The 16,128-nt window shown below is 44.8% G+C and overlaps 1 protein-coding gene across 4 annotated transcripts in view; it reads left to right on the forward strand.

Moving 5' to 3' along the window:
- Positions 1-8,881, forward strand: part of CD96 (CD96 molecule) — a 28,772-nt gene extending 19,891 nt beyond the window's left edge. Inside the window, exons 11-15 of one of the 4 annotated variants that reach the window (XM_075169013.1) lie at positions 2,604-2,678; positions 4,561-4,641; positions 5,278-5,367; positions 6,506-6,629; positions 7,689-8,881. In XM_075169013.1, the coding sequence (XP_075025114.1) occupies positions 2,604-2,678; positions 4,561-4,641; positions 5,278-5,367; positions 6,506-6,629; positions 7,689-7,794 (476 nt within the window). In that variant the 3' untranslated portion in view covers positions 7,795-8,881. Of the gene's footprint in view, positions 1-2,599; positions 2,679-4,560; positions 4,642-5,277; positions 5,368-6,505; positions 6,630-7,688 lie in introns of all 4 variants that reach the window. The other 3 variants (XM_075169003.1, XM_075169021.1, XM_075169032.1) reach the window with 3 other exon arrangements.
- The last annotated feature ends 7,247 nt before the right edge of the window (positions 8,882-16,128 follow it).

A 16,128-nucleotide genomic window follows, 5' to 3' on the forward strand; every position in this document is an offset into this window, starting at 1 on the left:
GTGCATTATACAGTAGGAAGTCCACAGTTCAAAAATAAATATATGAGAAAATGCTGTCTTTATTTCATCTTTTTTAATGCTCTGTTCAGGATATATACACTAATTTCAGCAAGTGAATAGACATCGAATATATATTTTTACAACACTTATTCCTTGTATCTCTTTAATTAAATGTCATACAAAAATAGAATGACATTAGAGCTAGAAAAAGTGCAACCCAAACGTTGGAGCACAGGAGTACAAATACAAAGCACCGATAAACAAAGTATTTACAGCAGATGACTCAACTCGGTGATTTCTTCTCTGGGCTGGTGACACTGTGGCTGGTGGAGGGCAGGGTGACTCACTTGGAAGGGTTTAACCTCACTTCCCCGGGGAGAGGTACGTGCACCTGCGGCTGGTACGCGCTCGACAGCACGGCAGCAGCCTGAATCGAGAGCAGGTTAAGCTGTGAACCTCCCACCTTCTGATCCCAAAATAAAGGGTTGATGCCCACCAGTCCCAGCAGAGTGCATTTTCTCGCAGCACAGCCTGTCTGCAAACACTTTTTTCCTTAAAGTCTCTTTCCGTTTTGAAGCCCAGCTGTTGATCCCTGTAGGACTGGTAGGTTTTAAGCAGCAGTGAGAAGGGCGTTGGGGCTGCCCTCACCAGCAGCAAGGTGTGCCCTTGCTGCCACGCAGCCTGAATAAACGCAGGCATGGCACATGCTCCTATTTCGGAGACAAAACAGCCTGTGCGAAACAGCAGCGCGGGCAGCAGGAGGAAGAGGCAAGTCGTTGTCAAACGCCGACTTCCCCTCCATAGCAGCACCAAAGCTTTAGCTCGGCAATGATCCATCAATGAAGCAGCGGCCAGCAAGAGTGAATTTGGCCCTTGGTATTTGCGGCAGCCTTGTTCTCCCAAATAAAAAAAATCAATTGCAACAGACTAACTTTCACGAACTTTCAATGTGGAGCATTGAAATTCCTCTTTAAGCTCTGTAATTCAATCCTGCAATCTTCCCTTAAAGTAACTTATACCATGCTATTGCAGTACTTACCCAGAGATGCGCAAGTAATGCGATGGGCAGTATGTGGGATAATACTGGGGGAAGACGCTGAACACAAGGCTTTGTCCTGCCCCAGCAGACCGCTGTTTGGGAGCTGAATCGCTTAATATAAAGTCCTGGGGCATGAAGAGGCTAGACCAAGATATGCCAGGGCAGGAACACAGATTGCAGCGGCACTGAAATTAAAGTTTGCTGCTTCTGACGCTGCCTTCCCCATCCCCAAAGTAGAGACACTTGCCCAGCATGTGTCAGCTGGGCAGCAAAGTGCTTGTCCAAGTGGACTGAAAGCCCTTCTGTCTCAACAAACAATTTAATGACAAAGGCTATAAATACACAACGTGAACAGAGAGGATTCTCCTCGCTGGATTATACTGGTTGAGAAGGTACAAGGTCAAAGTTATAATGTAAGCCAGAGCTGAGACATTTCTCTTCTGTAAATAGCCCAGGAAACATCTGCCTTTTAACCAATGCCCCTGGCGTGTGGTAGTCATGGTGTGCTGAGCATGGGTTAGTGCTTCTCCTCTCTGGCTCACTGCTGGTTCCCACACCGGTGCCACCATCAGCTTCTTGGTCAGATCCTTTGGGCTGCAGCCAAGTCAGGACTCCAAGTCCATGTCTGCCATTGTAAAAAGGGGTTTGATTCAGTTCCTGTTATGTTGCAAGTTTTTAATGAAAATCCAAGAGACAGCTGGGAATTGATGAGAGGGAAGAGTGCCCAGATACAGACAGGAGAAGGAGGAGGGGAGACAAAACCAAGGCTGTTAAAACTGCAGCCTGGTCTTTGCTTAGCTTCCACGACAGCTCCGCCTCTGAGCCCAGGGATGCTCAGGTTTTGAAAGCTGTGTTACAGCTGCATTTCACCTTCTTAGGTTTGTTCAGATGGCTTAATGGTATCTTTCCAAAAATGAGACAGGTGTTAGGAAAGACGGACTCTTTTTAGTAAATGTGAAATAGTCCTCTTGGGAAAATAGAGGTCTACTTCCTAACCACCATCTGTCTGTGTTTGAATATCAGATAAATAGCTAGTTCAGCTCTAGAATACTTAGCACTCAAAAAAAGATTAAAGGAAAATGTTAAATAAGTTGGTATCTGGCACCAGGCATCACAGGTGTGACTCCTGTACACTAACTTCTTCAAAACTTCTTTTTGCTAGTTGGGAAAACAGTTTTGTCTCATTGGAGCTGGTGAAACCCTGTCTAAATTTTATGTACATTTGTTCATTGCAGTCTATTGGCTTCAGGTCGAAACAAGCCAGTGCACTCAGAACTACTGAGTTTCAGCTGAAACTCAGCTGAAATCCAAAAATGCATGCTTAAATGCCCCATATGTTTTCTCAAAGTTTATTCATCCATCATCTCACCAAACTCCTCTTGAGTTTCTAGCTTGTGACAGACTAGACACAGAATTTTGTGGTGCTTGTCTGAGGGAAGTCAGCATCTCAGGTAGTAGGTTACAACTCCTTGACCTCTTTAGTCAGAAAACAGTGAGGAAAGAGGGGAAAATGAAGAACAAGTGATAGGGTCCAATTTTTACAAGCTTGTGTGTTTTTCCGCAGGAGCACTGATTTCTGCCACAGAGACAAAAAGCTATACCAGTGCCACAGCATTCCATAAGAGTTTGACGACAGCATGTGAGTAGATGACGCATCTCCTTTGCTTCATAGGACTGTTAACAGGGGAGTTATGTAGCTAAATGTGGCTAAATACAGGTGCTGCAAATGTGGCACCAACTTAGCGAGCGTTGGGTTACAAATCTAGAGGGATCTGGAGTATCTTGCAAAAAGCACAGCAGCAGGTACTCGGCTCTACGTGGTCCTCAGTTTGTGATGCCTTTGCCAAGAAGATAGCTCTGTGGTGCTTACTTTCAGCTGCTAGTTGATAGTCATCGCATCGCCATACAGAAATTATTACTAAACGTGGAAAAGTTGTGTCCAAGCAGAGGCCAAAAGTTGGGTGGTGTAATCTGTACCAGCTTTTCAGTACTTCACAAAAGCAATTCCCCTGCTGAGTTGCACTGAGTTAAAAGATAAAGACTTGCTGTCAAGGCAAGCTGTCAAGGATTCGCAACAGCAAAAGAGGAACGGAAAGCATTTGAGTATCCTGGTTTTATTAGATGTATTTAATTTAATAATATTAAAATTGAGAGAGTTGCTAGGCAAATGTAGTGAGTACTGAGGGTAGTTTATAGATGAAATAAATTACTGAAGAAGCTAAATAGAATCACAGAGCAGCAATGAAATCATGAGATAATGTGGGGCAATAAAGGCTGGCTAATAGAACATCGAAAGGCGGCCTCATTAAAGATCAATAAATCAATAAAAAAAAACCTAGGCGTGGACATTTTTTCACAAATCTTTCCCTTTAGAAAATGTCAGCTTAGCAGCAGAAAGCCAGAAGTTATTTTCTTTTTTCACATCTTGGTTTGTCTTTGTGCTTTCAGAACAGGCAGGACCTGTCAATGCACTTTTGTGTTTGCATGGCAGTCATTTTTTGGCTGAAGCGCAAATGTAGCAGCCGCTTTCTATTTTCTGAATATATTTTTGGCAGCACTCTGGTGCTTATTTACCAGCGTATAACCCACAACCATACATTTAGACTGAAACCTTGTGACGACTTCTAAAGCTTCACAATCCTGCTCTTGCACAGCTTGCTGGTTGCAATTTTTGCTAAAAGCGTGCTGAATTACACTACGATTTGCAGGAGGTGCCTGGTGCGTTGCACCACTCATCGGCTTCCCTACGGCCGTGCCCACTGACCACCAGCTGAGCCATGGCCTTCAAGGGGCCTCAGTCCGGCGGCTGTAATTGAGGGCAATTTCAGAGCGCAGGGGCAGCGGTGCGCCCGCTGAGGCATACCGATGTGTTTCCCGGGGCCCTCCCAGGGCCACCGGGCTCGTACAACAGGGATTACCATTACCAGTTCAATCCTCTGAGGCTCTAACACAAGCCATTACGTAAATAATAATAAGTAGTGCTCGACGGCATGCTGTATAGAGCGCAGTGTTATGGGATCTCTAAGTGTATGTCCTTTTTTTTAATATAACTTTTTAAAATGCCAGATCTACCATGCTTATCCCCATAAAATTAAACACCTAATAAACAAGGAGAAAAGAAGAACTGAACTAAATTAATGTCCAAAACTCTCAGTGAGTTTTTAGGGTGCCCTAACATTGGACTGATTTTGGTAGGGCTTTTTAATACATACATATATATACACACACACACACACACACACATGCTTGAGTGCTCAATTTCAGTCAGAACCAGCATCTCATGAGAAAGAGATTTTCCTGGCTCTGTCCGGTTACTAGTTTACATCATTTAAACAATGGATTTTTTTCCTTGGATTTATAAATCAGCAATTGTACTAGAGACTTTCAGGTATCTCTGTTATTTCATTTATTGTTTGCACCAGAGAAAAGCAAAGGGTATAAAATAGCCACAGTTAAACCTAATGAAGCAGTCACGTACAGGCTTGTAAGATAATTGAAGGATATTATTTCTTTTTGTCCAGATTTGAACAATTCCACCACTGAACCCCCGCAAAGCCTCAGGAATGCCACGCTCTCCTCCGAGAATACAACCCTGGTGCATCGTAAGTGCCATGGCAGCTCTGGAAAAGCTGTGCCCTTGTCTAGTCACGTATTTTAGCTATTATTTCGGAAGACACGAACATGGAGATGGCTAGAAAAAATGGGAATGTATCCTTAGGCAGCACTGATCTCAAACGTAGGTAGCTTAGCTGTATTAGGAAAGGGAAAATATCTGTCTACAAACAGATAAAAGATGACATTTGTGGTTCAGACACAGTGCTTGACAGAGGAGACTGAGGTTTCACTCAGTCATGGCAGAGGCAGACTCTTTGTGTTGCTGTTAAGCCACTTAATATCTTAAGCTTTTTCATTACCATCAAAGAGGCAAAAAGCTTATCATTCTCCCAGACCGCTGTGCAGCTCAATGCTGGCTTGCTGGAATGTCTTAATAGGTGTTTTCTAATAGTCTTTCCTTCTCTCTTCTAATATTCTTTAATTTGATAAAAGCACATTTTTTGTCTAACACTGGGTTGTAGGCCAAAAATGTAGGCGTCCCCCAAAGTGAAGTTTGACACCCGGATTCTGGAATTTGATTTCCAGCCTCAGCAGGGTGAATAACGGTGGCTTCTAAACACAACCTTCATTAACAAAAAAACCAAACAAATTAGTAAAAATGTTCTGTGCCCATATCCTTTCAGGTAACCTGTCCTTCAGCATCACAAACCAGCCAATTTCACTTACCAAGGGGAAAGATTTCTTTACTACCAGTGGTCTGCTCAATAGTACCGGTGAGATACCATCCTACAAATCCCCTTCTTTCAGTGTGCCATTGCAGTAAGCAAGAAAAGTAGAGAAGCACGAAACCTGGAGCATCGTGTAAATTTGGCCAAGGAATTTCAGAAAAGGGAAAAGGGATGGAGTCACGGCAGCTGCATCCCTACACCACAGGTTGTCGCAGGCTTTTGGCACTCCTGCCTTCTCCCTGCCTCTGCAAGCAACACCCCAGCACATGTTTTCTTTCAGCAGCAAAATTTGGCCAGTCACACTCCCACACCCCAGGCTCATGCAGCGTGGTGGACTTGGTGCCCGGCTGCGGCACTGGCTGCCGCTGTGGCTAAGACCCAGGCTGGGTGACGTGTCAGTAGGACCAACCTTGCAAAGGGTCGTGATGCCAGCACAGCGGGAGGTGACACTGGGGCGGTACTGCCCAGTGACACTTGTGCTCCAGCCCTCTCTGGCACCCAGCCCACTGCTGCATCCTTCGGGGTGGCTGAAGAAGGACTGTGCTCCTCCTTTCCTTCCTCCCCATAGCCAGGACCCTGAGGGCACCTCTTTTGGCCACCAGCACCCCCGAGGGTGGCTTGTGCAGGAGGGGGCAGTAGGGGGATCCCAGCACCGTGGTGGGGAGAGGCAGCTGTGGCGAGGTGGGGAGGCTGTGCTGCCAGCGAGAGCCCACCCCAAAAGGCGGCTGCACCCCTGGCCAGACATTTCAGCAGGGTTTGGTGTCAGCAGCACGAAAAATAAGCCGGTGGGAAGGAGGGCTGGGGCGGGCAGCTGTGCCCAGGCCGTGCAATGACACGGTTCCTCTTTTCGGAGAAGCTCGCAGGGGAACAGAGAAAACCATTGGTTTTCAGATTAAATGCTTGCTGGGCTGTGCCTGAATAATCTCATCGTGTGAACCAACGGGTGGCTGACATCAGCCTGCAAACCCAGTCAGAACAAAAGTGGTTTAAGTCCACAAATTAGAGCCGCAATGCTCAGAGTTTGGGATCCTCAGCCTGGGAACCTGGCAGTCCAGGATTGATTTGGGCCTGGGTTGTCACCAGTACCGTCCCTGGGCAGAGCAGCGAGCCACAGGCAGCAAGCGCGGATTTCCCTCCTCCCCGAGGACGTTTGGCTGAGCTCCATCTTGTGTGTCCCTTCCAGGCGGCGTGAGGAACACGAAAGCCAGTCGCTTCCCCTGGCCGACAGTGGTAGCCGTCCTGCTCCTCTTCTGCAGTTTTCTAATAGCTTTAGGCATCAGGAAATGGTGTCAGTACCAGAAAGAGATGTAAGTGCTAGGGAGGGGAACCGCAGGGGCGGGAGGGGTGGCACAGGGGACAGCACAAACTCTAACCCAGCTGTTTGGATTTACACATTTTCATTTGAGACTACCTATAGCGCACAAGACCTTTAAGTACATGGATCGCTAATGCTGTTTTTCCATACAGAGGTATGAAATGTGAAGCGTTCTCAGTCCTTTCACCTGTTCTGTGGGTTATCTATAAAATAAACTTTAAAAAAAGAGCTCGGTGCAGCTTCAGGGTTTGAGGGAAGAATACAAGTCGATTTTTTTCCCCAGAGCCTCCCACTTCTATTAGCCTCCCTGCCAGCTGCTTTTGCTCTCTCATTTTGCACGGTTACTCGAGGACAAGTTTTAATGAAATTGTACTTCTAGGGCAATACAGACTATTTGAGTTGTGAATAACATACGTGAAAGTAGGCTACCTGAAACTTAATCGCAGACAAAGAAGCATTGAGTTTGTAATTATTACCAAAATTTAATTCCCTACTAAAGCACTCGGAGATCTACTGATGAAAGCAGTATCTAAGAGCCAATTATTTTTAATCGTACTGGCATTATTAAAATGTTTGAAAAATCATGGTGATCATGAATCATTTGCGGCTCTAGAAAACCCTTTTGAAATATGACTGCAAATCCTGTATATCAAAAGTAAAAATGGGATTGCTTTTTTTCACTGACTTGGGACGGGACTTTTATCTTGGCCTATAAAGTGACAAAAAAAGTTATGAGTCTTTAAATATACCTTCAGGGAGCTGCGTGAGCAAAAGATCTCTGCAAGGGTTTTGAATGGTTCACCAGGACCATGATTTGCTTTTTTGAAGCATGAATAAAGTAGAATTGTGAGGTGGGAGCTGAGAAAACCGAATGAATACCAGCAGGTGCATTGGGGTTGTAGAACAGAAACAGGGAAGTTGCAGTATGTAAAAGCAAATGTCAGGTGCTCTTATAATGATTTAGTGTCCATCTACCACCTCCTGTGAACATTTTACATCAGTCTTTTATAAGGCTTTTGTGTGATAGCACGTTTTTTCTCTTCTGTTTCAGTATGAACAGACCTCCGTCTTTCAAGCCACCGCCACCTCCAATAAAGTACACCTCCATGGTGGAGACTGGGACTCCCCCATCTTGCCATGAACTGGAAAACCTGTAACATCGTCTACACCCCTTGTGTAGTGCGCAGAAGACTGCCACAGCTAAAAGGCTCTGTCTTTAAAACAGTGATTACAGGAGTTTGGTGTTAATGACCCACGTTAAAATTCAGAGCGCCTAAATGACATTAATGTTGGAAGCTGAGCACTCCTGAGGACACTTACTTCATCCCATCTATCTCTATGTATGCATTACGTTAACACCATTGTGAGTGTCACCGTGAGATTACATGTGCTTAATTTGAATTGGGTGATCAACTGGGAATTTGCTGTCTTGTTAATGGGAGCAGATTAACACATCACTCCGCCAGCCTGCCTGAAGAGTGTGCTTTTTGTTTTTACTAAGTGTATAGAGACGACAGCTCTGCCGTACGGACACCACGATTACACGGGAAACGTTGGCTTAACACAAGCTTTTTGATACCTACATAAGCCATTCTTACAATTATTACTGTTTACTATACCACTATTGACTAATATGACCCAATATATAATTTCCTATCATTGTGAAACTAAACAAAAAATAATCAGCACCTTACACGGAAAGAAAATAGCCTGCATTTGTCGTCACCGGGGTTGCAGCACAGGATCACGGGGAGGGGTTGGTGAGGTGATAGGGCACTGTGCCCATCTGGTGGAAGTGTTCGTGAAGAAGACTCAGTCGCTGATGGTGAAGCCAGAAGAAAGAGTCAGCTTTGGGCTCATTTACAAGCCACCTGTGGACCAGAGACTTAAGGACTGCAGTTAATAAGGACCCCAAGATAATAGAAAGTGCCAGTCCTTTTGGAAGTGCTGTGCCTTCAAAACAATAATTACTTTTGAGTCTGCTTTTCTGAAATTATATTTACATGTGAAGAAAAAAAGGAATATAATAATTTTATTCTCCTTTGTTCTCAATGAGCTTCTGTCATTTACTATCTTTACATTTTGCAAGACCTCAGGGGTACTTTCCCAGGTGGCTTAAGCCTGTGGAAGGGACAGTCCAGACTTACCCCTCTCCTGCCCGGGCTGCGTATTTCTTTGCATTGACACTAGTGATTAAATGACCATGCCGAGGGTGGGATCAGCTCAGCCCGCTGCACAGTTCTCAGCCAGGTCAGCAGCTGCGTGATCACTAATGCAAGGCACAAGAGATGCAGCAGGAACACTGCTTTTGGCAGCAGTGTGGTCTTACATTACCTTCAGCCAGCCAAGAAACTGTCCCTCCAAGCTTATTTGAAAATGCATTGTTACCACAATGGTATTTCTGTAATTAATGCAAATCAACTAAAATTCAGTCATGTCAACCTTAAAATTGGTATTCTGATTTAGGAATGGGATTTGCCTTATTTACTGCTAAACACTGGTCGATGAGTATCAGGGTTCAGAGCATCGTATTTCCCAGGACTTTAGATGAATGAATGACTGACTTACCGGAAAGAAAGTTTGACAGACCTTTTTAAAGTATTTGGTAGTGTTATTTACCTTATAGCACAAGCAGCTCTAAATCCATCACCAAGGGAATATCTGTCCTCAACAGAAAACATTTTCCTTCCCTAAAAACTACACAGAAGGCATGCACAGAAGACTCAATATTAATTTGAGCGGTTTTTGTCTGTATGGGTTTGTAGAAGCAAAGTAGTTTAACTTTTGTCATACTATCAGTCACTGCAAAAGAAGGCGGTTGTTTGTTCTTCAAAAAAAGAAACCAGAAAAGAACCAGCTGGGGAGGGATGCGGAGAGCCAGGATTTCCTTCCTTGTCATTAGATGAGGGTGACTGTCCGTTGCATACCTATCGAAGAGGGGTTATTTTATCATCTCAGATATTTTAATCCCCTCAGTTGCTTCGTGTTAGAGATGTTCCCTTCGACACTAAGGTTTGCTTGAGAAGTGTTCGGGCTTGGTGCAACTTCCACCGCTACCTGCCAAGGGAGCCAGGCTGCAAGGAGAGCTACCGGGAGCGCTGTCCCGCTCCCCGGCCCATCCATCCCTGAAGGATGCTGCTGCTTCCACAAATCCGGATCAGCAGTGTAAAGATCTCCAGGTGACTCCCGCCTGGGAGCACGTTCAGCCTTTCCAGGGGGTCTTCCTCAGACACCCCCGACCCCAAAATGGGGAAATACCGGCGGGCACGGCAGTCGCGCTCCCGCCGCCGACCAGCAGGTGGCGCCGCAGCACCGCAGCCGGCGGCGAGCGGGGCCCCTGCCCGCCCCGCCCGTTCCCGCCCCGCCGGGGAGCCGGCGGGAGGCGCGGCGGGGGGTGCTGGGGGTGACAAGGCGGATTCCTGCCCGCCCCTGCCAGCTCCAGAGCGGGAACGTGAGTCGATGGCCGCTGGGCATGGCCGTGTGGGACCTGGGCGGAGGAGGAGGGAGAGAAAATCCCCACCCGCCAGCCCCCATCTTTCCATTTTTCCTGCAGCTGAATTGAGCGTAGAATAGTTTATATTTCTGTTTGACTTCACTTGCTCCTCACCAGGATAAGCATGTAACATACAGTGACTCAAAAATTGTGACTAGGTTCAACATTGTCCCCTCCTTTAATTTAAAGAGGGAAAAAAAACCCTTTCAAGCCATTATTTTTTGGCACCAGCCGCCCCAGTATGTGGGCTTAAATCATTCAGCTTGGACTTGGGTTCTGTCAACCCTCAAAGAATTTGGCCCAAATTAAAGTTTAAGTTATCAGATGCTTGAAGATGGCTATGGGAGTGTCAGATACAAGCTTTTCTATAAGAGTAAGGTGTTCATAGCCTGCTGTATGGGTATACAAAAGATTTTTTAAAAGAGGCTTGAGCGTTACGTTGCTAAATGCAAATCCATGACACAATGAAACCTGTAAAGCAGACCTGAGTCAGAATCTGAGGTCACATGTAACACGTGATACTGTGAATTTTTCTGGGCCTGCTGTATATGGTCTTTAACATCTGCGTTATGCAGCTGTAAAAGCAACACACTGGAAGGCTAAGCAGCAAGGTGGTTTTATGTACAAGTGGTTTTCATCTGCTTCTGGCAAGAGAGCAAATGGTCCGGGGGGGGAAAGAAGAATAAAAGCAATAAATTTGTTTTCAGCTACTAACATGCTCAGTGAACTTGGTGGCAGGGCCTGGGGACTTCAGTGGAGCGAGTGACTTTTCCCAGCACTCCACAGTTTGTCTTCCTGGCTGTTGCATCCAGGTGGTGCTGGGCCCCACTAACCAGGGGCAGGGAAAAGGCTGCCAGCCCTTGTGGGGTTGTGTGGGGCAGGAGCCTCTGCCTGGTTTCCACCTCTCTGACAGCAGAGGGGAGAGCTGTGAGTTTAGAGGATGCCCTGGTACTGGCATGCCTGTACCTGTACCCTGAATTACCTTTTGTCTGGCTCTGAATCACCCGTATTTTTTAAACAGCATTGCAGTGGCTTTTCTTACAAGGCACCTTTTGGTCCTGCAAATTAATTAAGTGTGGCTTGTTTATTTAAGAAGCACCCTTGTAGTTTGCACGGTGTGCTCAAGTTGTTGCGATGCAGGTGGTAGCGTGGCGGTGCCTGAGAGCCGGCTGTGGGAGAGTACAGGCTGCCTGGCAATCCCAGAGCCGGACTCATTAGTTAACAGTTGCTGATAATAGGCTTTGCCACCTGGGATTTCCTGGGGAAACAGCCCGTCTTAATACAGACCCACAATGTTTTCTCTTTTAGGGGGATGTTTTCCTCGTTGCAGCTGTGTTGAAAGCCTTGTCAAGTGCTCTGCCTTCATTTTAATGTATGTGTTTGTTTTAAAAAGCTGTGTACAGAAATTATACTTGCTAACCAGAACAGGGTATTAGTTACCTTACATAATCTTTTTTGGATTTAAAGCCATCGCTTATCAGAGCAGGCAAACATTAGAAAGATCTGTGTACACTAAAACTCCAGAAGAAGCTGTATAAGAAGGAGAAATTTTGTTTTATTTATTGTCCATGTTAGTAGGTAATTCTTCCTGACTCTGCAATTAACTTTGAGGAATAAGCCAAGGAAAGCTTCTAAAATGCTCTGCAGGGGGATAATGATTACTTAATCCTGTCTAAGGAGATTTTAATGGAAATAATATAAAATCATATTATATTAAAAATGATTCCTTAAGGACAAGACAAAGCTCAGGGAAGTCCCCAGCAAAGATTATTTTATTTCAGAGAACATCAGATTATGTCTTTAAAACTCCTCTTCCATCTGTTTTCTAGCGTATGATGTTTCGTTTCTTTCCTTTCAAAGTCTCCTGTACCAGGTTGCCCCGGTAAGATTAAAAATCAGTGGGAAAAAATGTATCTGTTTGCCTCCTGGTTCCTTTCCAAACAGGAGGACTTCCAGATTAATTCTGGCATCCTACACAGCCTGAAACACCCTCATGTGGTGTAAATGAAGTATTGAATAGCTCACTATTGTCAAACAGGCGACTCGCAGATGCCAGGGCTTGGCTTAAAGAAACGAGCAAACAAAGGTGAGAGAGAGAAGCAGGTATTATATTGATATGAACTGACACCGAGGCTATGAGCGGTGGACAGAGAAAAGCGGGGAAGTCAATATTACAAAGAGTATATTATATGATAGACATCAAAGTATTTGCAAAAGACTTAGGAAATGCAAAAAGTGCTGTGATAGTCACGGTGTTTTTCTGACTCGATGTAAAACGGGAAATGAACACCGCTATTTGGTCTATTGCACTCGAAGAAGCGGCGATCTGGCTGCAGAGCTTTGTGATTGAGTGTGTCTGGTGGTTTTAAATGTTAAATAATTCCATTACAGTCAGGGTAAAAATGGTAATGAACAGCTTGGAAGAGTCTGAGTATACTTACATGAAATGGTGAGCAATTAGCTTCTCTCTGTGAGAGTGAATCCTGCAGTTTTCTTCTCATCAGTAGCAAAGTGACCTTTAAAATATGCAGATGACAAAGAAGCCGTTTCAATAACTTATTTGATCTATTGTCTGCTGAAAAATTGCATGTAAGGATTTGGAATTTACACGGCACAGTAGATTTTGGACTGAAATGGAAGATTTTGAAAACATTAACTGAAAGCTTTTGAACAGTAGCAATGTGCCCTGTTGAATAATGGGACATGTTATTAGGATATTCAACGTGGTAAGGAGAAGGAGGCTACGCTCCTGGTAGCACTTGATGTTATCAACTTGTTTTCAATTGCTTTAAAGCACTTTTAAAAGTTCATTGTTCTGGCTTTATATTCTGTATATGGCAGTCTGAGCGCCACATGTTAAAATTGAAATAAAACACATTTGAATGTTTGGAATTGGCCAACACTGAAACCCATATGCCTCTTAGTGCTTAAATAGCATCAGCCTGATCCACACAGCTAATCTTTTTACTATGTATTTGAAAACAGGAGAGTTAGGGATATGGGAATGGGATTGGAGCTGCTAGATTGTCTGGGCTGCCCATGGCATTGGCTTGTACTCTGCACCGAGGCACAAGCCATCAATATGGCTATATAATTTGTGGGGAAAAACGGATAGTAAAGTTTTAGTCAGGCCATCCTCACTGCTGAATGTGATTCGTCTGTGAATACTACAGAAACATGGAAAAATACAACAACCTACTGACCTTGATATAGAATTAAAAAAAAATGTCAACAGTATGATGTTTTTCCTGCCTGCTTAGGCATTCATTTTTGCAGCTAGTTAAACACATGCTTGAAGTGGAGCATTTGAACAGTCTCAAGTGACAAGACCCTAGATAATTTGTGGGTTTAGTCTGTGGAAAACAAAATTGTATTATTAATGCACATTTGTTCCCTCTGGCCATTGCAATTAATGTACATCATTGCAGGGTTTGGTACTGATTACAGAATGAAATTACAGAGTTTTGCGGAGATGGAAAGAGGTTGAGGTTTTGGGGAAGGGAACAGGCAATTTAATGCTCCTCTTTTCAAGAAAAGCATGAGAAGGATTTTTGGACCATAAGAAAATTTTTCTAGCAGTTACTGCCCGCAAGTATCTGTGCATCGCATCTAATGCTCACAGCTGAAGTCTCACCCTGCAGTGCTGAAAGGATGCATCTCCTCATTCTGTTATCATTCTGGTTTTGAACTGTTGGCGTCCCGCATAGTCTAAATGTCCTTTGCTGCTTGCAAGTCTAGAAACCATCTTAACCACAAGAGCCAGGCTGTACTCATGCTGCACATCATAGCGTGGGGATGCTGAAACTAGCTGTGTACAAGTGAGAAAGCTGCTGTGCTGTGGGAGCACTGAAGTACCCTGATGCTGTTACATGCTCCAGTACTATTAAAACGTGATGGCAAGAGGTCAGAGACTTTTGGGAAGCTGTGAAGGGAGCAGGTTTGAGACTCTCCCCACTCCAGCTTTAGCCCCCCTCTTTTCTAGCTGATCTGATGGCAGAGGACTGCTAAGACCTACTCTCCTGGTAGAGGCTACTGCCCAAGGCAGTGGCAATTAGACTCGTTTTCCCACACCAGAGCACATCCCACCTGCTCCCCTTCTGACTCTGCTGCCTGTCGTACGCACTCCATCTTCTTTATGTCATTTGAAAGATGGGAAATGCAGGATGGGGCCTGACAAGAACACCAAGAGTACGTGTCAGCGCTCAGCCCTAATAGTTTTGGCTCTAGACTACAGCTTCAGTGTTTAGTTTCAACGACCACAGTGAAGTACTGCCCCGAACGCACAAAGATGTCCTTGAGAACATACCAACCTCAGTGAAATGGCTACCCCTGTGCTGCAAAGCTTTCCCGTCCTGGAAAGCTAAGCTGTAAAACAGCCGTGGTTGCCAACGGTATTTAAGGAGTTCACATGCGCTGGTTTGCTGGGCAGTCCCAAGCTGCGATGGTGGGAATGTGAGAGTGAAGTAATGTAAAGTAGTGATTTAAAGAAGATAGACTTGCAGGGATATGGACCAGTAGTGTCACCAATGAAAAATGTTGGAGCTCCCACATAATAATCCTTCTTTCAATTCAAGATATACATTTAATTGCAAGAGAAAATGTTTATGAACCCATACCTATGGCTTTGAATAGCGTGACCTGGTCTCTCCTACATCAGAGGCAAATGTACTAGGTGGTCTTAACAGGAAGGGGGAGCAGAGCTGCAAGACAGTTGAAAGCATGCCAAACCTGTCCTCCGTGTTCCGCCTTGAGCGTGAGCCGTCCTAGGTCAGGAGTGCTTTGTGAAAACCTATTATTGAAATGGCACTATTTTTAAGGTTGTTCAATATCAAAGCTCTAAAAGCAAAATGCCTTTGCTCCCTTCCTTGAAAAGGAAAATGCAAATTTATGGAAGGAGATGGATTCTGGTTGTATTAGGTGAAAATACATACTTAAAATATATGTATTTACAGATACATTAAGTTCAAATACATAGTTCAATTAGCAGTTTTACTGTGTATTAATGAACACATTCTATGATTCATGTGCAAACTTTAATACACCAAATGAAAAATACCTGTTTATTTAAAAAATACTTCCTTACAGACAAAACAGAGGACTGCTAAAATATATACCCCTGGTATTTAGTATTCAGCCTTTAGTAATTTGACTAAATTATCTTTCAGAGCAATGTTTGGTGGTTTTTTTTTCGCTAGCATATGATAGAGTAGACTTCAGTGTTGCATACCTGGTCATCTCTATGTCCTGCATGAAGAGTATGGAAATAATGTGTTTGTACATATTTGTAAAAAGCAGTTAAGAGAACTTGCTCACAAAGCATTATCCTTCAAAGATATGTAATAACACGAGGGAGAAAAAATATATCTCAGAGGGTCCATTTTGTGTATCACAGCAAATCCAGAAATTGTTTTGGACAAAACGCTTTACCCGACAGCTAAAGGCAGCGTGAGGCAGAGTGTGAGACTGTCAGGGAAAGGGAATTGCTGCAACAGTAGGTGGAAGGGATTGAGGCTGCCGCATCTTGATCTTTCAGTCTTCTGCTGTGGTGTTGACTCTTGTCAGGTGCCGTACGTAAACTGCTCCAGCTAATACACTTACTAACCGGTTGACATCATAAAACCATGGTGTTGGCCCTCTGGATTGGGGGTAGCTTCTCTGGTGCTACCAGAATCCAAGCTCACAGCCGTTTCCTGGCATACGCGGGGCGGCTGCGTGTGCGTGAGTGCCCGCAGGTTTGCGTGCACGCTGAAGAGGTGAGCACACCCCCAACAGCGTACCGCCACACAGGGCGGTAGCAGAAAGCCGTGGGTACGTGCAAAGCTTCACAGCCAGTGCCATCAACAGTAAAGGGGGAGGATTTTGAATTTCATGTGAGTAGGACCATAGCAGCCCCGTGTGGTGCCGCCTGCGGCGGGAGGGCGTTTAGGCCCTCGGGTGACATTTCTCTAGTCCCAGAGCACGCTGTTACTCTGACCTGGTCAGGCACTATGCCCCTGCC

The sequence above is a fragment of the Calonectris borealis genome, chromosome 1, assembly GCF_964195595.1.
Source record: "Calonectris borealis chromosome 1, bCalBor7.hap1.2, whole genome shotgun sequence".
NCBI classification, from domain to species: Eukaryota; Metazoa; Chordata; class Aves; order Procellariiformes; family Procellariidae; genus Calonectris; species Calonectris borealis.